Genomic DNA, 25940 nt, shown 5'->3' with positions numbered 1-25940 from the left:
ATTATAAATCTTCCTCCTTGTCCACACCTGCGCTTAAATATGCCGTTATCTAAGTAAGCGAATACCGCGACAGACGTGGCAGAGGGCGGGTTGCGGTAAAGAGGCTGCGAGCCAGTGTACGAACAGTGTGTCACGCTCCGTCGCCTATCATGCGTTCGGGTGCACCGTCGAAACGGAGCAGCCGTGATAAGACGACCGCGGCTTGGTGCACGGAGGCGGTCAGCCAGCAGCAACCCGGGCTCTAGCGCGCGCCGCGCGCCTCAGAGCAAAGCGGGGGCGTCGGCGGCGACGTCGTTCGGCGTCTGCAGGAACCGCGCCTATCGATCTCCGGCGCGCGCTCTCGCCGCCACCGCTGCCGGGCCGCTGTTCCGCCGTTGCCGGCGGCCGCGTCGGCGGCGGCTCCTTTCTACTGCTGCTCTCTCGGGAAGGGGGGGAACCCGGGGCGCAACATGGCGGCCGAGGAAAATGCGGCCACCAAGGTGGACCACCCGGCCGAGACGGTCGAGTCGCTGACGCGGGAGATCGAGCAGCTCAAGGCACGCCTCGAGGAAGAGCGCAAGAAGATCAACGATGTCAGCGGTGAGCGTTCGACTTCCTCCGACGTCGGTGGTGGTCGCTGCCACCCCGCACTTTGTTCTTTAATTTTTCTTTTTTTTTCTTAAGTTCTTAAGAAGCTCCGTTATAAGCACGCCGGGTTTTGAACATGGACCCGCTGCTTCGGTTCTTTCTCGGAGTTTTCATTCGCTCGACGCACGCTGCTAACAACCGTTGTACGTCCGGTTAAGACCGCGGTTGCGAAGAGCATTGCGTGCACGCTACTTGAATTGTTTATGCCGAGATGAGAAAAGGAGCGGCCACCGAACAGCAGTTGTCCCCGACTGCACAACACCTGTTATTCCTTGGCGGAACGGCCGCTCCGATCCCAAGTTCGCACTGGAACGTCACGCGCAAGGGAAGAAGTAGAAGTCTACCCTGCGAAGAGATTCGGCTCTGCCGTGCGTTACTGCTTCACCTCTGATGGGTGGTTGTGCAGACTGTTGCTGTGGCATATACCACAGGTTTCTTTGCTGAGATCGCCGTCGCGCTAAGCTAAATTTAGGTCAAAGAGAAAGAATGGAGGGATTTAGCGGTGGGAGATATGATTTACAGTGTGGGTTCTTTCTGGCTAAATAACCCCACCTCGGCGTAGAAATAAGAAGTTACTATGCGGAAGTGAACGGATGTTAAAACTGTGTCAAGGTCAAAGCGAGCGCTTCGCATGGATGAATTTTTCCCGAGAAAAATCTCTGCTAATATTCCTGCATATTTCAGCAGAGACGATTCATTCCTTGGCGGTGTGTAAGTGTGTTAAGTGCAATAAAATTTTCCTGTATCGAACGTCAAATAATAATTCCCAGAAGTCAAACATAATTTGGTTTCGGCTGAGCTTTAAGTCACTGCTGTATCACAGCTCGGATAAGGAATTCACCAGCAAAAAGAATGGAACGCCTTTAGTTGCACAGGTAAAGCTGTACAGGGGGCACTAGAGAACACGCTGAAAAAGCGTAGGTTTCTCATGTCTGTGAAAGAGCGAGGAACTATGCGGTACTCAACGTTGTTTCTTTCACTAACATTGTTATCCGCACACTAGAATTCATGAAGGGGAAATGTTAGATTTGAAAAGGGAACTCTGCGGAGGGATTTCTTTGCTTCCAATGGCTTATCGTCCTTGCATAGAAGACCCATAAGAAGGCAACAGAACGACAGTCGAGTCACGGTTGATGCATTATGCATTTCGTCGACTCCATCGACGGCGTCTACCTGTTTAGGCACTCCATATTCGGTTTCGCAATATTGCCAAGTGATCGCCGGGCTGAGATGTTTACGCGTACGCAGCTCAGCAGAATCAACGAAAACCATGATAAGAAATACATAGTGAATAATTTTCCGCGAACTGATTACAAAAAACAAAAAATGATCACCATTCGTAGCCTATGAGCAATCGACAACGCCACCCCTGATTTCGTATACCAGCAAAACATATGACAATAATCAGTTCATTTAATTAGCTTATCAGCGTTTCCTGTAATCACCTTTATTTTCGCAGTGGCAAGCTGTTAGAAGTATAAGTTCTTTTTCTTTTACTATTAAATTTCACACTTTATGAGCTGAATGGACAATACATATTGGAGAGAGCATTGAAATGCATAATATACAAAAGTTGTGGCAGCATTGAGTATAGTTTTTATTTCCGTGGCTGCTGCTTATATTCTAAATGTACACTTCATTTCCAAGTCGTAAATGCAATTTTTCTGGTAACTGTAGCGTATATATATATATATATATATATATATATATATATATATATGAAGGAAAGAAGCCAACAGTCGGCGAGGCCAAGGAAAGCGTTGGGGATGGTACTTTTATATCTTTTATTTATTTTTTTTAATGTTTGCTTAGATAATCACAGAAAATAGCAATGTAATCTGTTTAGGGGAAAGATAATTAAACACAAAGTAGAAGAAAAAACAACGTGCCGATGGTGGGAACCGAACCCACGACCTCCGAATATCGCGTCCGGTGCTCTTCCAACTGAGCTACATCGGCCGCTGTCCCCCCTGCTACTTGCTTGGGTATTTATGTTGTCTGTATACGAACCTTGAGAGTGTTCACCAGCGCCACCCTCAGCCATAGCGGCGGACGTAGAACGTCCTTTGTTACCGCCAGCGTCACGTAGAACGTGATCAAGAGCGAGGGCGAAAGCTGTGCTAGAACCCTCTTACGCTACCTATGGCTTCAAGACTGCCAGAACCGAGATCCCCGTAAGCTACAAGCAGACCAATTAAGGGGAAATGAGGGTGCTCGTTATAATACATGAAGGAAAGAAGCCAACAGTCGGCGAGGCCAAGGAAAGCGTTGGGGATGGTACTTTTATATCTTTTATTTATTATTTTTTTTTAATGTTTGCTTAGATAATCACAGAAATTAGCAATGTAATCTGTTTAGGGGAAAGATAATTAAATACAAAGTAGAAGAAAAAACAACGTGCCGATGGTGGGAACCGAACCCACGACCTCCGAATATCGCGTCCGGTGCTCTTCCAACTGAGCTACATCGGCCGCTGTCCCCCCTGCTACTTGCTTGGGTATTTATGTTGTCTGTATACGAACCTTGAGAGTGATCACCAGCGCCACCCTCAGCCATAGCGGCGGACGTAGAACGTCCTTTGTTACCGCCAGCGTCACGTAGAACGTGATCAAGAGCGAGGGCGAAAGCTGTGCTAGAACCCTCTTACGCTACCTATGGCTTCAAGACTGCCAGAACCGAGACCCCCGTAAGCTACAAGTAGGTCAATTAAGGGGAAATGAGGGTGCTCGTTATAATACATGAAGGAAAGAAGCCAACAGTCGGCGAGGCCAAGGAAAGCGTTGGGGATGGTACTTTTATATCTTTTATTTATTATTATTTTTTTAATGCTTGCTTAGATAATCACAGAAATTAGCAATGTAATCTGTTTAGGGGAAAGATAATTAAACACAAAGTAGAAGAAAAAACAACGTGCCGATGGTGGGAACCGAATATATATATATATATATATATATATATATATATATATATATATATATATATATATATATATATATATACTGTCTATGCACCAACTTGTTATCACGAGCAAGTTCCGAACAACAGTTAAAAGCATTGTTAAACTTACTTGATAGGAAGGGTGGAAGTGAAAGGGAACTCCCATAGTTATCTCCAATTGCTTCTGCCCTGTGCTGGGCACATTGGTTACTTATTTGTTTATGTTTGACTTATTCATCAATGAATACTGTACCCCTCTTTTGAGGGGCATTATAGGAGAGAAATGATGAAAAACAATGTAGGGGACACCTAAGCTCCGCCTGCAAGGGTGCGCGGCAGCTTTAATGGCTTCCCATTTGCCGCTTTCCCTAGCGAATCCTCATTGATCTCCATTCAGTTTGCTGCTTGCTCAGTCAGCAGTCTGGCCTCTACTATCTCCCACGTGCTCCTTAGCACACACCCGTAAGATATCACATTATGTGAAAGATTGCCCAACGTAGATCTAAATCTCCACTTTAACTGAACCGTATACGAAATTGCGTGCGTATATCCTGAGGGTAACGTGTCTGCATTACCCGGTTTAAGTTTCCATCGCGCCTTCCGTAAAGCTCCTGTCAACTCGGCCAAGTTACATGGCCGCTTGACGTCACGCAAACTGCCGACCAATCAGTGCTCGTCCATGTCACCTTGCATTTACGACCTGCCAGAGGCACACTTGCGATGCTTCGCTTGCAGTGACATCTACATCGCCGACGCCTCGTTTGGTGCTGAACGTGAGCCTTTGTGCTATGACATCCAAAACGCGATCAATCCTTAATGTTTTTTGCGTGGGGTAAGACTCGAAAAAAAAAAAAAGGAAGTTTATACTTTTCAGTATTTTTTGCCGCTACAGCGAAGTCCCAAAGGCCATTTAAAAAATTCACGGAAGGACAGAAATAATTCTAGGAGGGACTTAATTGGTGTGTTTTATAAGGCCGTTTCGTGGCACTGTAGTTCAAACGCGCAGCGCGTTTCAGGGAAGGATAAATTTATGTTTCTATGTTTTCTTTATTTGTTTCTTTTTTTGTAGAAAACACTGAAAGAAAACAAGTTATCTGAAAAGAAAAAAAATATTAGTCGTTGTTTATTTCTCTTATTTCCGATAGTCTCAGATCGCAGCACTTCGTGTACGTCAGTCACGGAATAATTTTTCCAATAAAGCAAACTAAACAAAAGCCTGACGTGCAAGCAGATTTCACGGGAAAACAGAGCAGAAAAAAAAAATAAAACGCACTTTGGCCAAAACTCGGTTCACATAATATAAAAATTGTAGGCGTTACACTCAAGACATAACCATTTACTTCTGCTAATATTAGTGAGAGCGCCAACCCGCATTAGTTTTTCGCTAGTCACGCTGCTTTTGAACGATAGCAGCTTTCTGTTTCTTATATATCGCTTGAAAAATTGCGTTTTCATTCCTGCACTACATATCATTCTGATAACGGGTTAGTGTGCGCACAAACGGAGTCACGGAGCCGGCATCATCGGCTTTTTTTTGGAAGATATCTCCTTGAACAAAGGCGGCATGCCATCTCAGATCTATGGAAAATACACGAGGCGACAACAGCGTAGAGACTTCACTACATGCTACAATTCGTTGTAGAGGATACCGGACTACTCGAACTTGACGTTGTTGTGAAGATGAAGCAGTTGACGTCCTGGCACATTCTGCGGAGGAAAACGATCAGGCGTCGTTCAAACTCGCATAAGACGGCGAGGCAGGTTGCTGTTCAGTAGTATCATGTGGAAGGGATAAAAAAAACGATTAATATCCGTAGAAGCTCTTTAATGTTCTAGGGAAGGACCGAGAATTTAGAGCACAATACGTGTAACTAGACGTGTGCTGCTCATAAAAAATAAGTACACTCGCAAGTGTACTGCGCTTTCGGGTGGAACTGACACCAAACGTAATGCATTTTATTTGTATTATCGAAATTACGCCCTTATCGCTCGCTAAAACTTACATTTGCTAATATTCCCAGTCGAGAAAAAAAAAAAAGTACTACACAACCGTGTAAAAAATACAACAAAATATTCGTTTACGAAGAAAAATTTCTGTCGTAAATATTACTTTTATGTATAGTGTGTAGTACTCACCACTAGTATCGGATAGTTTTCTGCAGTACCTTTCTGTGGTCTGTAGTTCTGTAGTAGGTTTCTGTTGTATCTTCAGAAAAATTTTGATGTTACTAAAGAAATTCTTGTTGTCACAACAGGTTAACTGTCAAAAACCGCGCATAAATTCTTTCGTGGCAACCATGACAGTTTATTTAACGAGCAGTGACTGCTTACACATATTGGTACGGGTAGACTCATCGAAGATGAGGCAGACGGAGTGTGTGCGCTCATGGCGCGTGCTCGGGGCCGCCCAAATCCTTGGCAGCGGTCTCTGATTTGACGTCTGGTGCGCCCTGTGCTTGCCACGTTTGTTGTGAGTGTACCAGTGTTCTACGTGATGTGTACGCCTCTTGCCACGTAACAATGTCTAATAAATACAGGAGGAGGCCCTAGAGCCAACGAAAATTTTCTGTAGTTTTTTTTTTCTTCCGGAGAGAGATTTTTCAAGGCACAAAGAGGTTGAGTATATGAAGGGGAAAAATACTTCATACCTTTGGGAACACCTATATAAGAAAATTGCTCTGCTTGGGCGTAACAAGTTTCCAAAAGGTATTGAGAATGTTGCAAGAGTGCGCTTCATTGCTGCGTAAATGCAGCTTTGTCAACGCTCTTGTCCCGCCACTAAGTTACACCAGCCAGTGTGCGAATGGTAACGTGACCCGTCTTTTTAGCGCCGTGGATAATGATGTGCATTTTGGTTGGGAAGAGTACTGAAAATCAAAATCAAAATATTCATTTTTAGAATTGTAAGTTGAGCAGGCTTTCGCGAACTTTTAGTCACCGGTGTACACAGATGTTTGCTGCTGACTTTGATCGCTGCTACGGTCTCCGCCTTAGCAAAATTGTACAGCCCTATAAAGCGAATAGCAGTAGTTTCTCTTCATCGGTGTGGATCGCCTAAAGTATATTCAATGAGAAATAAAATCAGAAAATAAAGTACAAGAGTTCAACACTGCTGAACCAAATATTGAGCGAAAGCATTAGCTGCGGGTGACCGAGCGTTCTTCTCTTTTTCTTCTTCCTCAGCCCACATATAAAACCCCGCCTTAACCAACCCGTATGAACATGCCTTAGTGGCCTATAGGGGCAACGTGAATGCCAGGGTCCTATAGTAGGCTGATTCTGACATACCCGTCTCATGTGAAACGAGAGACCCAAGTTGGCAGCTCCTACCAACTGAGCCGCGGCTCCGACCGCGCCATGCCGACCGCTTGAGTTGGGAGCCCATCTCTCGCTTTTGTGTCACGTGGGGTGTGACATCACAGCGTCACGTGGATAAGACGTGGCTACCGCCGCGCTACGCCAACGGCTTGAGTTGGTAGCCCAGCCCACACCCTAGTGTCACGTGGGGTGTGACGTCACAGCGACACGTGGGTAAGGCGTACGTGGCTACCGCCGCGCTACTCTGAAGGCTCGAAACCTAGAGTAGTATTGCTCTCGAAATAAAAATCGGTGGGACACTTAAGATCGGCGTTTAAAGGCATGTATGACGCTATAGCGCCAATGGCTCCCGTTTTCCAAGTCTCATTGAGGGTCCTTGTTCGCGTACGAGGACTTTGCTACTCGTCCAATAAGCTTAATTCATTCATGTTGCATTAAATAACACTATTAATTATCGCACATATACTCTCCAACGTACGTTCGTATGGCAAAGGGCACCCGGTATAAATACAAGGCCCTGCTTAACAAAACTACGAATGTGCCTGCGTGGTCTATAGAAGTAGCATACCTGACTCGAATGCAATGGTGCTGGAATGCTGACTCTGATATCACCCTTCCAACTGAAAGAAGAAGGCAGCACTTGACAAATCAGCCATGAAATGTGATTACGTGACGTCAAGGAACTCTACGTCCAATCAGTGCTCGGTCATGCCAGCCACCCACTACTACTTGCCAGAGGCATGTCCGTGAGTTTACGCCCACTACGCTGACGCCGACAACACCGAAACCGGATTTGATAGGGAACAGAGCCTGTAAGCCTAACACATTAGAAATAACCAATTCAAGATTTCATGCAGATATAGTAAACAGACAGATCTCGTATGAGCTGAAAGAAAACGTTAGCGAGGAGCGAAGCATACAGTTGAGCTGAGCGCCGTGTTTATATAGTTCATGCTTACAGGCAGGGAAAATCATATAAATGTGACAGAATGGCGGGAGAGCTAAGGAAGTTGATTTTTATGGTTGGTGAATGGTTGAATTAACTTGAGCAACATCGCACATACAACGGCGTACCGAGCTGAAAACGTTGTAGTTCTGTGTGTGTGTGTGTGTGTGTGTGTGTGTGTGTGTGTGTGTGTGTGTGTGTGTGTGTGTGTGTGTGTGTGTGTGTGTGTGTGTGTGTGTGTGTGTGTGTGTGTGTGTGTGTGTGTGTGTGTGTGTGTGCGTGCGTGCGTGCGCGCTGTGAGTTCACATTAATGTGACGGATAGATAACTCTTTCTTGCTGCCTTGCTCATGACATGATGCTGTGTGCAGTCACCTGCTTGGCCGGAAAGGTGGAGCCCATCAAGGACCTCAACATCAAGCTGCGCAGGGTCCTCAAAGGCCACCAGGGAAAGGTGCTCTGCTCCGATTGGTCGCAGGACAAGCGACACATCGTCAGCTCGTCCCAGGTCAGTACCCGCAAATCTTCTGAACACCTCCAGCCTGTCGCAAAAGAGGTGTGACCACCTTTCTTGTGCGTGATCTGGTATGATCGCCTCATCGTAGTGATTGATCATACACACCGATAACGTAGATGTAGAGCGTCCGCCTTGTGGACAGGAGGCTCGTAGTTCGTGTTTCAGTGCCAGCGCGATTATTTCCAGGCCGAAAAAAAAAAAAAAAAAGACTCGCAAGTCCTAAATTCCACCGACTGTCGAAAAGATTCAACAACGAGGCCGGAGGCACTGGCTGGTCCCAGTGAACAGCACCGGGGACCTGTGATGGGATACTAGCCGAGATGCATTAAAAGACTCACTGAGTGCACAGGACAGCCTTGTCCCTTCACTAGAAAAGGAGCTGGCCGACGGCATATGATCTCTCTAGTTCTCAAATATAATTTTGCGTTTCTTGAACATCCAGCGTGTTGCATGCCCATGATAAACGAAGCTTAATAACATCGCATTATAACAGAAGGATCGCACAGTTACAATTTCTCCAAGTATTCAGTTTATCGTTCATGGAGTCATTGTTATCTACTGTCCTATACCGTAACTGTAAGGGAGTGCGCTATTCTTAGAGCACCAGCTTTCTTTAGACTGTCTGTTTTTTGTAATATGCGTGCGCTACATCCTGATTTTTGCTGCGCACGTGAACGAGTTCAAACCCCTCAATGTGGTGTAAATGGGAGACTTCCATTGTTCTTTGAAGACTGTCGTATCTTCGCGTTATGCACTCCCGGTTTAGGTGCGAAAAGGAATCAATCAATCAATCAATCAATCAATCAATCAATCAATCAATCAATCAATCAATCAATCAATCAATCAATCAATCAATCAATCAATCAATCAATCAATCAATCAATCAATCAATCAATCAATCAATCAATCAATCAATCAATCAATCAATCAATCAATCAATCAATTAATCAATTTTAAGAGAATATTTACTCGGTTTTATTCCCATCAGTAAAATGTGCGTGCGATCTTAATTGAAAAAGTTAGGGCTCATATTAGTGGAAGGGGCAGCGGCGTCATAATGGGCAAAATACGGCGGTCTTGTGGTGAGTCCGGTTACAGGTCACCTCAATTATCACCTGTTCGTGCCGTAATTATTGGCTTTCCTTTTCGATTATCTGTTTCACGTGCTCGTGTTCGTGGGGTTCAGGGTTTGTGTGGAGCAGTGGATTAACAAAGCTACCCCTTCTTTTCAGGATGGCAAGATGATTATATGGGACGCATTTACTACGAACAAGGTCAGTTTTCGAATTCACAAACTATCGACTCTGAAGTATCCTCATTGTGTGGAAAAGAACCGAGGATTAGGTATTAGTCAGGATGCTTAACTGAAGTTATCTACTTCATGGAGTGCTGTGAATATCGTGAATTGCTCTACCCAGGAGAGTGGAAATAGTCAACAAACATAGTAACGAGTGCCAGTACGGAAGTATAAAGCCTGCGTCAGCATAGAATCTCCGACACGATATGTGAACTAATCAGAATATGCTCGCGATAGTCACCAGGATAGAGCCAAGCTTTCTCTCGTAATCAATCAGAGCCGCGTTAAGCTAGAACCAAGCAAGTTGTGCTTCTTCGTTTCTTCTCAGGAGCACGCCGTGACGATGCCAACGACCTGGGTTATGGCCTGCGCCTACGCGCCGTCTGGCAACATGGTCGCCTGTGGGTGAGTACTCAACCGAAGAAATGCGCGTACCTTGTCGTCACCCTGCCGACGGTTCAGTTACTAGGAATGCAGCGGCGCATGTTGATAGAAAGAGATGAAAGAAAGGCGGAAAGAGAGAGAGATAGAGAGAGAGTTTGTGGTAGGTCCATCTATTTATAAACCGGCAAAATAGAAAGTGAAGTGTTGACAGCCAGAAGTTTTATGCACCATCCTTAATGCATACCGTGTGTCTTTATGGGAGTCCTCTCATGCTATTATGCAAAAAGTCACTAATTTATACATACTTAATAATTAATTGCTTGCCGCGGCGATTTTAGCCTGCTGCGTTGAATGGCGGATGGAATTAAGTAGTTTGTTTAAATTCGAGCATCGTTGTTATGTGGATGGAGTGCGATGAAGAATATCAGTTTTAATTTACGGTTTTATAATTGTCTTGTTCACTGTATCATGTGTGCTAATTAAAATGTTTGATACCTAGGTCATGTATATTTTTTTCTCCAATAACCTTTATTCCAATTTTGAACTTGGCGAATTAAACGTCTGTACTGTCTGGTTAGAGAGAGATATATAGAAAGAGAGAGAGAGAGATAAATATTTAGCACTCATCAGAGAATGTGATGGGGAGTCAGGTAACCACAACTCCCGATCATTCCTCCCTAGTTAAGAACTTACACTGGTCATGCGTTCCGGCATTTCTTCCTATCGTACGCAGACTAATGATATTCTCGTTAGGTCTTTCTTCGGAAACAAACAGAGATACTGGTGTAATATTTTGTGAAAAAAAAAAAACCCTATTGTGGGGAGTAATTTGCAATAAGGCAGTAATAACTCATTAGCATTTACCCAAGCGCAGCCACACGGTTACAGGAATAAGCTGTTTAGCTTTCTTGTGTAGAAGTATGGCTGCGTTTGGTGTATGTTAAGGAGTATTTGAAGTTCGAAGTTTATTGGACGTATAATACATGTCCCCGAGGTGCGAGAAAAGAAGGCTTTAATGCCGTCTGACTAAGCCCACACATCGTTTACTCCCTTATTTCAAAACACAACGGCGTGCCGTCATTTTAACGAAGCATTTTCTTTCTCGCTAAATTCTCCGACCTAAAGCGTGTCAGCTACGCCTTTGAACAAGACAGTGCTAGCGCTATAGTTCAAACATTTTCCTTTCTCTTTTCTCACTGGATGGCGGCAGTGGCCTGGACAACAAGGTGACCGTGTATCCTCTAAGCTTCGAGGAGGAAGTGTCCGCCAAGAAGAAAGCGGTCGGGACACACACCAGCTACATGTCCTGCTGCCTCTTTCCGAACTCGGATCAGCAGGTCAGCCACTGGAAGATTTCGCTTTGTAACGCGCGCTGAAAAATGTCAGGTGCTCATGCGCTTTTTGCGCTAGATTATCGCTCCCTTTCTGATGGCAATGACAATGTGCACAGGTAAGTCTCTCCACAAGATACGTGCTAGCTAATAGACCTTATTCACTATCAGGTTTAGCAGGCGGCAGTTGTGGCAACCCTGTATCGTGGAGACGCCATAAAGTTGGGCGGTTCGAAACTAAAAGCAGAGAAAAAAATGTTTCCGACGTGTTTCGGCGCCGGTCTACCGGCGTCCTCCCTGCTGCGCGTCGTTCATTTGTCGGACACTTGAGACGCCGTTTACAACGTTGTCCAACCAGAGATCGGATTTCACATACGCCGAGTCATGATTCGCCGTAGGCCCTTTCCCTCTCTTTCGTTTCCCATCTCTGATGTTGCGTTGTGCGTGCCATGGTTGCCAGTAAAGCTGCAATGACGTCACGTGAATACGCTCTATACATTGGCGGCCTCTTGCTTAGCTGAGAAGCCTGAATTATGTGATCATTATAAGGCGCCCTTGCCACTGAAGCTAAAATAATATTTGGTTTAAAATAGAATGCTATAATTATGCAATTACGTGCACGCTTGTATTGCCCAGATAAGTATTTATTTTTTTTTTGCCATAACTTTTATACTGAGGAATTTTCACATTCGGAACCGTTTCCCGGACCAGGTAGTTTCCTGTCTTGATGTACTAACATATTTATTAGAATCATAATATGGGGTCGCAATTTAGTCGAAGGGAGGTGCAGCCTTTGCACACTGGTTTTGCTGCTGGGACATGTAGAAGGGCTCTTTAGGAAGCCTTAGCACCTAAAAACTTGCCACGGGTGATAGCGATCGTTCACCCAAGAAAAGGGAAGTGTCGGCGATACAAAATGACCTTTTGCGGGATGTAATACAGTCCGTAAGTCATGATGAAGGCAAGTTACTTTCTCTAATGTGACAATGCCATTTTGTTGCACTCTGCATTGTGAAAAACGTTTGCCTGCCCTCGTTTACCATTCTCCCGCTTCTTGACGTTGACTTACCTTTCGCAAGGAAGCACTCCTTCTGTCGCAAGGAAGCACTCCTTCTTTTGTTCTTCGTGGACCGGCATGCAAACACAAAACGACAGATTTATTGGAAGCCAAGCATTCACATTTTTAACAATAAGGCTCTTGCTCATAGGTTTTTCATAACCAAAAGTAGTAAATGCATGAACATATTTATACTGTTGACAATTCTGCCTGATATCTAGTACTAGAACCTTACGGCACTCTTACACGCAAGTTTCATTGGTATGTAGAATATCTTATTAGCGGGTACGTTGCCTGATGTCATGCGCACATATGTGGAACTAAGCGTGTTTAGAGTGCGTGTTTTCCAGCGCGTGACCCTGCGCCTGCGCAATCATGGCGCAGATCCTGACGGGCAGCGGGGACAGCACGTGCGCGTTGTGGGACGTGGAGTGTTCGCAACTGCTCCAGAGTTTCCACGGGCACTCCGCCGACGTCATGGCACTCGACCTGTCGCCTACAGAGATGGGCAACACCTTCGTCTCCGCAGTAAGTGCGCCAGCGTTGAAAAGGCCGCTAATAGCAAGACGCCCACCGCTTGGAATGCACGTCGAGATCCATTGTATCGCGAGAGAGTGCTACAAACAATCAATCTGGCGCTTGAAATTAATGCCCCGCCGCGGTGGTGCGCTGGTAAGACGCCCGACTACTGTACCGGAGTGCCCGAGATTGATCCCGACCGCAGGCGGCTGCGTTTCGATTGAGGCGAAACGGAGAGGCGTCCGTGTGCTGTACGATGTCAGCGCACGTTAAAGATCCCCAGGTGGTCGAAATTGCTCCGGAGCCCTCCACTACGGCTCCTCTTTCTCTCTTTCTACTTTCACTCCCTCCTTTCCTTACGGCGCGGTTCAGGTGTCCACATATATTATTGTTATTATTATTATTATTATTATTATTATTATTATTATTATTATTATTATTATTATTATTATTATTATTATTATTATTATTATTATTATTATTATTATGAAATTAATTTTATTTTGTTCGGTATCCTGTGTCCGCTCACCGTCGCCCACCCCTACACGCATACGGGTGCGCCTGTACAAAATTCAATTCAATCTAATAAAATTTTAGAACCCGTGCATCCGCAGAAACTCAGATGATATTCCCGAAAATTACAATGGTCTTTGTGGCAGCTCCGTTAAAGAAAGCCGTAATCAGAAGGTGGGCCACTGCGTAAACTAACGCCTTATTGGCTTTCCTGCAGTGAGGTCATTTAGGGATGCCACGACTTCTCTAACAAGCTTCTCTCGTAATGGTTGAACACTGAGCTGGGAATGATACTTTTGCCCATAGGGGTGGCTAATTTGGGCGCTGAAGGAACTATAATTAGAAACCTTGAAATATTCTCGTGAAACTAATGCCAATGTTTAAAAATAGGAACAGAAAATAATGTTCGGTTACTGTCCATGTTCCTCATTTCTTGCTGGCATTATTAGCTGGCGAACAAGCTTGGCTTTGATTAATGCACACCGTGACAAAGGTCATGATGCAGGCCCCGGGAAACGTATGTGAAGCCCGGGAAATTTTAAGGCGAAAGCCTTTAATCGCTAAAACTTGCGGCCATGACCCTGTCCGTCTTTCCACGAGAAACGTCAAACTTCTTTGCGAGTTTCCGCGGGATGCCGCGCGATTGTGACGTCTTCACCTGGTGACTTCATCGCCCATGACGCCCGGGATCGTGAAACGCAGATCATAATTCTACTTCTCTACCGTGACGAAGATAGTTAAAAATAAATAAAAAATCCTGTCTCCAACGGGAATCGAACCTCCATCCCTTGAAACTGCAGCCAGGCGCTTTAACCAACTGCGCCAAATATTTTTATTTATTTTGTAATTTTCGGCTATGTGATACACCTGAAACCATCGAACATTCTTTTATTGCCTGCAAAGGTGCGATATGCGTCTCTCATAGCCTGAGTTGCTTTGGGACGTTAAACCCCACATACCAACCAACCAGCAAAGGTGCGATATTATTTTGGGACGTTCTACAAAGAACACTGCAAAATACTTTATTTTGAATTCTCACAGTATGCGTTACCTAATGGCCACTCAACATGACCATGAACCCTTTGATATGTTTTTCCTGCTTGGACTGCACAGCCTGTGGAAAACGCGTATATTGGACCGGAATGATGAGCCTCTCGTTAACCCCAGTACTCATTTCGGCCAGATGGTGCACCAGCTGAGAGACACTTACGAAGATAATGACCATCAGCTGGACTGGCTCCCATTAATGATGCGTTGTCCATGTGTGTGGTGTTGTGTTGTATATTTCAATTGGACTTATTCGGCTACAGGCTGATTGCTTTGTAAATAATGTATATAGCTCTTTCCTGCATTTAAAGGCGTGTAGTAAAAATTAGCTGAAAAAAAAAAAAAAGCTGTGCCGTGGCAGACATTGTGAAACGCACATCACAATTCTCCTTGTCCATCGTGAGGATGATAGTAGCGATGAAAATGACGCGGCAGTTATTGATAACGACAATGATGACATTGGCAATGATAATGACGGTGCATTTAGGTGATGTAGTTTAGTGTATATTCCGCAGTGCTCTCGGAATTTCGTCTTTAACCTCAAAAGTCTTCTTCTCCTCTTTCGTTCTTTATTTATCTTTTTCTATGCTTAATTTGATTTGCATTTCTGCCTTTTATTTGTTCTTTTCTATGGTTCTCTCTCCTAACTCTACCACCAGCAGCATCTCCTCTCTCTCCTCTCTCAGACTGATCTTGGAGAATATTTAATCTCTTTACAGTGGCCTCTTCTCCGATCTCTGTTGTTGATGGTTTTTCCTATTCATTCGTTTGCTACTTACATTTTCCCCCACTCTCTCAATCTCTCATTGCTGTCTTCTAATGTGTTTGTCGCAATTTTTTCTTTTTGCAATACTCTATTTTGTGTGAGCAAATTTTCTTTATTTCATTTTTTGTTCTATTACCGTTGTTCTTCGCTGCTTAGGTTTCCACCTTCTGCAGTTTCGTTCCTTTTGCCGTTCATCTACACGCCTTGTCTGCAGTTCTCTGCCTTGTTCTTTTTTTTTTTTTTTTTTTGCTGAGCCATTGAAAGTCGTTATGGGGACATAGGCTATGCGGTTCTTTGTTTCGGTTTTATGTTGCTTTTATTACATTCCTGCTTTTTTAATCAAATTGTGGATTTTCGGCTCGAGCTTATTGCTGATTTTACGCTGTACTGCCTCTAAGCCATGCAAAGCCTTACCGTTTCGTCCTTTCCCTTTCTCTCATGCATGTTTTCTTAATATGGGAAACAAAAGTGTAAAAAAGTGGTAAATGACCGATGGACGGTGTGTGGAGGGGTAAAAAAATTAGGGAGGGATAACAACGCAAAAATCAGCCGGACACCAACCACGGCCTTCTATGTTTATAACGGTCAAAGAACTGCAAAGAGGGTATAACTGCCATGACGTTGCAGCTTCCTTAATGGGGATTGTTCCCGAATTTGACGCTCCCCTTTTCCTCTGCACGCAGGGCTGTGACAGGCAAGCGCTCGTGTGGGACATGCGGTCGGGTCAATGCGTGCAGTCCTTCCAGGGGCACGAGTCAGACATCAACACCGTCAAGTTCTACCCGAGCGGAGATGCCATCGCCACCGGCTCGGATGACGCCACCGTGAGTGTAAATGATGCCTCCCCCAGAAACCAGGAAGGGAGCGTGGATTGGTAGCGAAAGCAAATTTGGGAGCATACTTGACGGCGCCGAACAAAAGTGAGGAAGTGGTGGTAAAAGGGGAACGTAGCCAAACCAGTGTAGATGTTTCGTTGCTAAGGGGAGGCGCCTGGCTCTGAAAATTAACACGCAGAAAACTAAAGTACTGCTCCACAATGTCGAAAGGGAACAGCAGTTAATGCCAGGCAGCTTAGTGCAGGAAGTGGAAAGAGACTAGAACTACTTAGGTCAGGCAGTGACACGAGATCCAAAGCTACGAAGGGTTGCGTTTATGGCGGCAACATTTATTCCTTCAAAGATGTTTCCTTTCAACGTTAGAAATTACGTTTGCTCATCTTTCTGTTCTACCGCAGTTGAGTTTGTCAGTCGTCCATATGGACGTACATCAGTAACTGTCGTCCATATTGTGTCATCAGTAGTCAGGACGATCGACTTTCAAGGTGGAGCTTCATATGCGAGCGCTAACGCCCGTGCTGAAACCAAGTTTTTCTTAGTAAAACGAGGACTAACAAAACAGTCGTGGACTGTTTGAGATGTATATAGCAAAACATCGCATAGAAAAAAATCTTAAAACTCATGGTACTGTCTGACCATCCATTTTAGCTGGCCGGATTTTACAGGGTCTCGAAATATTCTTTTAGTTAATTTTATAATTAACATCTCGCTTGGGTCTGTTCTGCTGACTGCACAGAAATGTAAGGAGAAACTTTGACTGAAATCTACAGGTGTGGCGTAATCTGTGTTCAGTACACTGAAAAAAAAAAGACTCTAGATTGCTGAAGTGTCTTCCTTGTATCTTGCCCGTCAAGTCTTCCTCTACCAATAAATGTTTATTCATTTATTCAAACAAAATTCATACACCTGTGCATTAGGAGCAGCTAGCGCACTGGTAACTCTTACATGATGTCTTGCAAAAAGGCAGCAGAGCCGGCTTCTTCTGTCTCGTTGCCTGCTCTGCTGCCTTTTTGCGAGATGTTCGACGAACTAGCTCAACGTTCCACTCTATTATTGTTCTTACATGATGAACAGTATTTACGTAGAGATTGTGGTGAACACCCAATTCAAAAGAAGTGCTTGCTTGCCTTGAGATATTTTAGCTCTTGGAAGATAGTGTATGACATTGTGTACTAACGCCCAGGTTTAAGCAAAAACAACGCGAGCCAAACTTTCAGTGTCTTGGCGTAGATCAAGTTTGTTGCAGAATAGTGGCCCAATGGCTTTCAGTGTCTTGGTGCAGGTAAACGTCCTTGAAGAATAGTGGCTCAATGGCTTTCAGTGTCTTGGTGCAGGTAAACGTCCTTGAAGAATAGTGGCCCAATGGCTTTCAGTGTCTTGGCGTAGATAAGCTTTGTTGCAGAATAGTGGCCCAATGGCTGTCAGTGTCTTGGTGCAGGTAAACGTCCTTGAAGAATAGTGGCCCAATGGCTTTCAGTGTCTTGGCGTAGATAAGCTTTGTTGCAGAATAGTGGCCCAATGGCTTTCAGTGTCTTGGTGCAGGTAAACGTCCTTGAAGAATAGTGGCTCAATGGCTTTCAGTGTCTTGGCGTAGATAAGCTTTGTTGCAGAATAGTGGCCCAATGGCTGTCAGTGTCTTGGCGCAGACAAACTTCTTTGCAGAATAGTGGCCTAATGACTTTCAGTGTCTTGGCATAGATAAACTTTGTTGCAGAATAGAGGCCCAATTGCTTTCAGTGTCTTGGTGCAGGTAAACGTCCTTGAAGAATAGTGGCCCAATGGCTTTCAGTGTCTTGGCGTAGATAAGCTTTGTTGCAGAATAGTGGCCCAATGGCTGTCAGTGTCTTGGTGCAGGTAAACGTCCTTGAAGAATAGTGGCCCAATGGCTTTCAGTGTCTTGGCGTAGATAAGCTTTGTTGCAGAATAGTGGCCCAATGGCTGTCAGTGTCTTGGTGCAGGTAAACGTCCTTGAAGAATAGTGGCCCAATGGCTTTCAGTGTCTTGGTGCAGGTAAACGTCCTTGAAGAATAGTGGCCCAATGGCTTTCAGTGTCTTGGCGTAGATAAGCTTTGTTGCAGAATAGTGGCCCAATGTCTGTCAGTGTCTTGGTGCAGGTAAACGTCCTTGAAGAATAGTGGCCCAATGGCTTTCAGTGTCTTGGCGTAGATAAGCTTTGTTGCAGAATAGTGGCCCAATGGCTTTCAGTGTCTTGGTGCAGGTAAACGTCCTTGAAGAATAGTGGCCCAATGGCTTTCAGTGTCTTGGCGTAGATAAGCTTTGTTGCAGAATAGTGGCCCAATGGCTGTCAGTGTCTTGGCGCAGACAAACTTCTTTGCAGAATAGTGGCCTAATGACTTTCAGTGTCTTGGCATAGATAAACTTTGTTGCAGAATAGAGGCCCAATTGCTTTCAGTGTCTTGGCGAAGATAAGATGTGTTGCAGAATAGTGGCCCAATGGCTTTCAGTGTTTTGGCGTAGATAAACTTTGTTGCAGAATAGAGGCCCAATTGCTTTCAGTGTCTTGGCGAAGATAAGATGTGTTGCAGAATAGTGGCCCAATGGCTTTCAGTGTTTTGGCGTAGATAAACTTTGTTGCAGAATAGAGGCCCAATTGCTTTCAGTGTCTTGGCGAAGATAAGATGTGTTGCAGAATAGTGGCCCAATGGCTTTCAGTGTTTTGGCGTAGATAAACTTTGTTGCAGAATAGAGGCCCAATTGCTTTCAGTGTCTTGGCGAAGATAAGATGTGTTGCAGAATAGTGGCCCAATGGCTTTCAGTGTTTTGGCGTAGATAAACTTTGTTGCAGAATAGAGGCCCAATTGCTTTCAGTGTCTTGGCGAAGATAAGATGTGTTGCAGAATAGTGGCCCAATGGCTTTCAGTGTCTTGGTGCAGGTAAACGTCCTTGAAGAATAGTGGCCCAATGGCTTTCAGTGTCTTGGCGTAGATAAACTTTGTTGCAGAATAGTGGCCCATTGGCTTTCAGGGCGTAGATAAGCTTTGTTACAGAATAGTGACCCAATCGCTTTCACTGGCTTGGTGTAGATAAACTTTATTGCAGAATAGTGGCCCAATGGCTTTCAGTGTCTTGGCGTAGATTTGTTGCAGAATAGAGGCCCAATTGCTTTTAGTGTCTTGGCGTAGATAAGATGTGTTGCAGAATAGTGGCCCAATGGCTTTCAGTGTCTTGGCGTGATAAACTTCGTTGCAGAATGGTGGCCCAATGGCTTACAGTGTCTTGGCGTAGATAAACTTTGTTGCAGAATAATGACACATGGCTCAGGTGCAATGCACTAAGGACAGTGAATCACTAGAAAGAAAAAAAAGTATTTTGCAATGCACATCAAAAATTCAAAGCTGCTGTCTCAGCCAAGAACTTTGTCTTGCTGAACAGTCGGTACACAGTGAAATGACATCACATCACCAATCTTTGAACCGGTCCGATGTCCTCGTTTTTCAGCTCATGATCATGCGGCGTACCCTGAATTTTTTTGCCGTGTTCTGCTAATCATCTCAGTACAACGCGAACATTGTATCTTAAAAAAAAAAATACCTGCGCGCCTTCACCTTCCATACGGCTTCATAAGATGACTTTTGTTTTGCAGTGTCGTCTTTACGATCTACGTGCTGACAGGGAAGTAGCCGTTTATTCCAAGCAAAGCATTATCTTCGGCGTCAACTCAGTGGACTTCTCAGTGAGCGGTAAGGATGACAACGAACGTTTCACGCATCACTCCATCTAAAACAATACACAAATTACTGTGATGTCAAAGATACAATGGGTACAAATGCTCTGACCGATCAGGACAGCGTTATCATTAGTCCTTCCTACTACTTTGTGATATACACACTAGATATGACACACACACACACACACACACACACACACACACACACACACACACACACACACACACACACACACACACACACACACACACACACACACACACACACACACACACACACACACACACACACACACACACACACACACACACACACACACACACACACACACACACACACACACACACACACACACACACACACACACACACACACACACACACACACACACACACACACACACACACACACACACACACACACACACACACACACACACACACACACACACACACAGCGCACGCACGCACGCACGCACGCACGCACGCACGGCGGCTGGTGTGCAGCACGGACACACTGCACTACAACTGATCGGATATTTGAATTCTGTTTCACACATCTTCTTTTCTGTTTAAAATATGTCTCGTATGTCTCACATAAAAACCGCTCCCGTATTCTGTCTCATCTCTAAGCCGTCGTCGCATATATAGCGTCGATGGTCTCTGTCTGTCCGCACCGTTCGTTGAAGGAGACGCCACCCGCGCGCCGTTTAAATTACAGCACTATGCAATGCGTTGCTGAAACCACTACGGAGCCACCGAGATTGCCTGCACGCGTTCGAAATTTGGCTCGCGAGTCCAAGCTTCCCTATGCACTTGTGTTTGTACGCGGTCCCACAAAGGCGGTCACGCATTCTAATTTAGACTGGCATGTGCAATGGGCGCGTGATCGTGCATTTTTGCTGCATCACTCGTGAACTAATGTTCACGAAGATGACGCCAGCATGGCAGCATGAAATGTATCGCTCATGGCTATACGTTGAAGACGACAATTTCCAAAGCACAGGGTGTGAGGCTGGCAGCTTTAACCTAGAAGAGAGAGTCCACAGTGATGGCCAGGTCGTGTAAAGCCCCGGCAAGCAAAAAATAATTTGTTCGCGCATCCTCAGGCTCGAATCCCGCTCGAGGCAATAAGTATGGTAAGGCTTTTCCAGTTATTTCGAAGGTTGGATACCGACGGACAACCACACCCTAGTTAGCGTTTAAATAAGCGTTTTAATTCTATCGCATAATTTGTTTGGTAACGTGGTTTTTATACTTCGGTGCTGCGGTTCTTCGATGTTGGTTTCCATGCTTGTGGTGCGTGAAGTAAGACGGACTCAGGCGCAGTGAGGTTCTTTTGCGTGTTGCGTCTTGACTATATTGCATGATTTGGTGTGCACCGGAGGCGTCTTGAAATTTGTTTAGATCGTTTAGAGACCTACGTTCAAGCTTCCTCATTTCTGGAACTCACCCGACATCGCAGGGAAAGCAAAACAAAGCGTTATAGCCATCAGTCGTATATCGCTGCCGTCTTCGCCATCCCAAATGTGAGCCATGCATTTAATCAGATCTCAATTCTTCGGGTGATGCGGTCCGGTCGCTTTAATGCATGCATGGGATAGTCCGCTATGACAGACTCATATGATCATGTTTCGGTTCCAAATTGATCCCATTTCTCAGGGGTGATTTCCGATTGGCCTTGGGAGACACTGTCACTGGGGGCTTAAGAGAGAGAACGCTTGCTTGAAAACCTTGCGTATATATTCCCAAGTCGCTCGATGCAACCGATACACAAATGAATTTTCACTGATATCCTACAAAAGCTTCTGATTAACGCGATAGCGTCCGGGCAGACGTTTGAAGCGAACCACGACGTGCTCTATCAAATAGCAGAATTAGTCTTGCGGGTGGTGACACCACAGCCACATGACACCACGAGGGTAATTCAAACACCCCACAACGATCACGCAGTACAACAATGATGACGTCACTATACCATTCCTCATTGCTCTTCAGGCATGTAATTGGCATGTAAGAATAAAGTAAATTAACCGTGCTAAAAGAAAATTCCTATACGTTTGAAATCGATACCAGATTTCAGTATAACCTTGCCCACTTTGATGGCTACGGAAGGACAGTGATGCGTGTGGGCGTGCGCAGGTCGCTTACTCTTCGGCGGCTACAACGACTACACGGTGAACGTGTGGGACACGCTTAAGTGCGTGCGTCTCAGCATCCTCTACGGTCACGAGAACCGCGTCACCTGCCTCAAGGTGTCGCCCGACGGCACCGCGCTCTCCACCGGCAGTTGGGACTTCACGCTCAGGGTGCGCCCCCCATTCTCTCCCTCTCTCTCCTTGCTATTATCAACGCCAAGTACGGCTTAACGTACTTGACCGACTTCCCGTTTATCGTTGCATCTTCTGGCATGCTTCTGAAGTTCACTTGTTCACTGATGTTATACTGTGACAAAAAATCACAACCCTTTTCTTTGCGGTACAAAGCGATCAAGCCGCACGTCAACGGCGGCCAGCAGCAACAGATAAAGATTGCAGTGGTCGCGGCAATATGTAATCTATGGCTGGTATGAGCCAAGATATTCTCTTACAAAGTTTTGTAAGTTGATATCCATTAGTCCATTAAGAGTGGAAAGGAGGTGTGGGACAGTGCTTGATTGAGATCCTAGAAGTCAACTTGAGCAGTCTGTAACATTTCTGCTATTTCAAATATTGGCTAATGTCATACTTTAATATTTCATAAATGTTGCTAAAACATTGCACCTTCATTATTGATGACTTTCTTCCTGGAAATTTCTTTGTAATTCTTTATAATTTCAACGTAAAATGTCAGTTGTTAATGTAAAAACAAATATTGTGTGTTTTAAGGCGAAATCCCTTAACGGCTCATTCTGTCGTGGTCAAAGCGTGTCCCGATTTTGTGCCGTTCTGATTGGCCGAGGCGGGATGCGTCCCTGCCATCTGCAATGCCATACTTGAACGCGCGCCAAGGAACGCCACGCGACAGGGAGCGTTGGTGTACCGTCCAAACTCACACTTGCCGAAGAAAGTTTTATAGATATTGTGCCTTACCTTTCCTGTAAACCAATTATAATTATATGTAGCACTGCAACGATTGCCGACAAGAGGCTAACGATAGGATAGGAAGGGTAGGCTTTCGCCATTCTCTTCTTAAGAGACATCGGAGAGAACCTCTAAGTTTTGTTCACATGATACAGCTATGTTGTTTACACTGTTATAATTACCGGTTCTATCTTGAATATTACGGACATGCTTCAAACGTACAAAACGTGCTTTTTTATAGTCAAAATTTTGTACCAGTGAGCATATTCCTAAAGCTAGTAATGGTTTTATGAGATACGTTGTGCGAACGTTTTGTGTAAACACTGTTACACTGCGTTAAAATGTACCATTGCGTTAACGTTGCGACACAACACTTAAAGTTTTTCAACGTCAATAACAAATAACGTTGTTAAATGATTTCTGCCCCTGGGCGATGTCTTGCTTATTGCACTGCTTTTTTATTATAGAATGCAACATATGAGGCCCAGCCAAATGGCACACATTGATTGCCTCTCTACGACGCAGGTATGGGCCTAAGCTGACTAACGGCTGCAGGAACATCTAGATGTCATGCACAGCCATGTGCCTGTCTGGGTCGTCGTGGAGAGACCGCAGCGTCAAACTGAGGTCTTCTTCCTCTGCGGTCAACACAGCGCGGAGGCGGACCAGGCAAGAAAAGGGGCGCCAGATGTCTTCGAACGCTCCTCGTCATGGCCATCAAGTGGCAACTGCAGGGAGCGATAGGAGCATAATAATGGCAGAGCGAACGATGCAAACACGGTCTTCGGAAATCTTGGGATCTCGGAGACAGAAGATATAGCTACAGTTCTCAAAGTCCCTTCTTGGATTCTGCGCAGACACTGTTTAGGCCGATCCCTGGGCCGTTGGCCGGTCACTGCCGTCGACGAGGAAGTTTTGTGAGGAAGTCTTCCTTCTGTTGCTTCTGTGATTGTATGGAGACAGGCAGTCACACTTCGGCGGTTTGGTTAAGGAGTAGGCTTGTCGATGCCATGTAGTGTTTCCAGATCTAGCTTCGTGAACTGTCACCTTATGGGATCACACTTGTCCCTGCGAGTAGCATGGCTGTGATCTGGTGGCTAGGTATTCTGCAGATGATGATGCCGTCGTCCTCTTTCTTTTATGCTATCCTCGACCAGGACCTCTTACTATCTAAGTTCAAACGCAGAAAATTATAGTTTGTTACGGTCCTCTGCCGAGCCATGCTCGCAGCAATAACAAACTCGCAAGGCAGCAGGTAGCTTGAGTACGCGAAATATGCGAAGTACATTTTCAAAAACTAAACAGCAACATCGCTAGTTTTAAGAATTTTGATCGTCTTTACATTAAAGCGCACGTTTTCCTGTGAAAGTCGCCGAGTGTGACCTTTAACTTGTATTGAACACATTTAAAATTGCCTGCCGCAAATATCCCTCCGGCCATATTCTTCTAAAGTTGCGCTATCTATGGGGCCTCCATCATAGTTTTACGAGTTTGTCAGGCACTTGCATGCATCGACTATAGACAAGCATAGCATCGCACACATCATGTGTAGGGGCAGCAACTGTGACGACGCCGCTAACGACATGGTCCGCGCTCTGGCAACGGCTGTCAACTCCAGGACAGCTCTGGAATGTCTTTCTCATATTAACAGACGGATGAACAAAAGCGCCAGTGGCGTCCCTGTCGCGGTAAAGACCCCTATCGCGACGTCAGGGAGGTGACAGACCGATTGTGCAGTTTCGGACAGAGGCGCGTTGCCGGAGTAGCCTGCCTTTCTAATTAGCGACTGCAGTCTCAACGAAGGCGCGGTGTCCCGGCATCATCTTAGAAGCTGTATCGGAGGTGACGCGTTCATCCGCGAATCGCAGTGTTTGTCCTCCCGGTTTCCCGCTCTCATCGTGCCCGCTATTCTCTAGCACGCAACCAAAAAAGAGGACACAAACGTCCGCGAACACGTAGTCATGCTACGCAACGCGAGCGCAGGGGTCGAGAGGTGGTGCGACACCTCACGACGTGCGGTAGCTTATGTTGAACAGCCAAAAGCGCTCCAAAATGCTGATTTGACAGGGAGGCGTCCCGGTCACTTTTATATCTCACCTACGAGAGAAGCTGAGGCGTCGGCGGACGGAGAGCCGTCCCTTCTATCCTGAAGTGCGTGCGAGTGCCACTACTGTCCTCTCATCGGTCGTAGCGGTGCATCCATTCGGAAAGACAGCCCTGAGCGCCACTCAGAGTTGTCGCTTCATGGATAGGAGCAAAGATCTGGTCCTGTCTCGGTCATCGGACTAGGTCGGTGGATAGGTCTCAAATGGGATCAAGACCTGGTTCTATATCCATAGATCTGATCCACGACCATGATAGGAGAGTGAATAGGGTCTAAGCCGGTTCTTGAATAGTCCTTGTATAAGGTCCTGCTCCTTGGACCTGGTCTCTATAAAAGGCTGGACAGGGCCAAGGGTTGGTTTTTTCCTGGCCCCTGGGTCATGTCTATGGACAGGCTCAAATTCGAGGTGACAGCATTTGGATGAAGCTGGAGTGTGTGGGCGTGCTTGGGACAGAAACGGAACGCATGCTTAAAAACACACTGAAGGGCCTGAGTTGATTCTGCATCTTCAATGATTCCAAGCATTCGCTGGTGCCATCGTGAGCGTTGCTAGACAGGCAAAAAAAAAAAAAAAGAGTTCACAACTTCCTTCGCATTGCAGAGCGGGTCGTTGTACATCCTTCCTTTCCCCGTAACTTGTTGAAGACGTTTGTTTCCCGGTGAAGGAATGAGTGCCTATTCGCCTGTAAATAGCAGGAATGAATGAAAGCTCTATAGGCGCTGTGGAAGGGAAAGCTAAAGGGGAAAAAATTGCCGAAAGAAAATAAATACTAGTGACTCTACTCTGTCTTGCTTGTCTGTTTTCATTGAAACCTGGACCGTATCGAGAGTAACAGTCTGTCATGAGCAACAAAGAAGTCTGTCGAAATGGGAACTTGGTTAAGATAAAACTAGGGCGGCTCGTTTTCGCCGATGTTTGAGGCTCGGTGCATATAGTGTCACGTTTTGTATCACGGAGAGCGAACCTCTGAAGGCGGACGTACGTTATGCGCA

The 25940-nt window shown here is 45.4% G+C and overlaps 1 protein-coding gene across 2 annotated transcripts; it reads left to right on the top strand.

The window, feature by feature from the left end:
- Positions 1-322: 322 nt before the first annotated feature.
- Gbeta5 (guanine nucleotide-binding protein subunit beta-5) lies at positions 323-25729 on the top strand. Of its 2 annotated transcripts, XM_084595141.1 has the most exons (10): positions 325-579; positions 8198-8334; positions 9576-9617; positions 9969-10045; positions 11235-11361; positions 12797-12940; positions 15941-16081; positions 19698-19794; positions 21924-22090; positions 23369-25729. In XM_084595141.1, exons 1-10 carry the CDS (start codon positions 450-452, stop codon positions 23378-23380), a joined length of 1074 nt encoding a protein of 357 aa, XP_084451267.1. In that variant the 5' UTR covers positions 325-449; the 3' UTR covers positions 23381-25729. The 2 variants fall into 2 exon arrangements, with proteins under 2 accessions (XP_084451268.1, XP_084451267.1); XM_084595142.1 differs by lacking the exon at positions 12797-12940 and having other exon boundaries at positions 323-579.
- The last annotated feature ends 211 nt before the right edge of the window (positions 25730-25940 follow it).

The sequence above is a fragment of the Amblyomma maculatum genome, chromosome 2, assembly GCF_055883805.1.
Source record: "Amblyomma maculatum isolate TAMU_Amacu chromosome 2, ASM5588380v1, whole genome shotgun sequence".
Taxonomy (NCBI): domain Eukaryota; kingdom Metazoa; phylum Arthropoda; class Arachnida; order Ixodida; family Ixodidae; genus Amblyomma; species Amblyomma maculatum.
The sequence above is the reverse complement of the archived record's forward strand: the minus strand, read 5'-3'. Positions and strand labels throughout refer to the sequence as shown.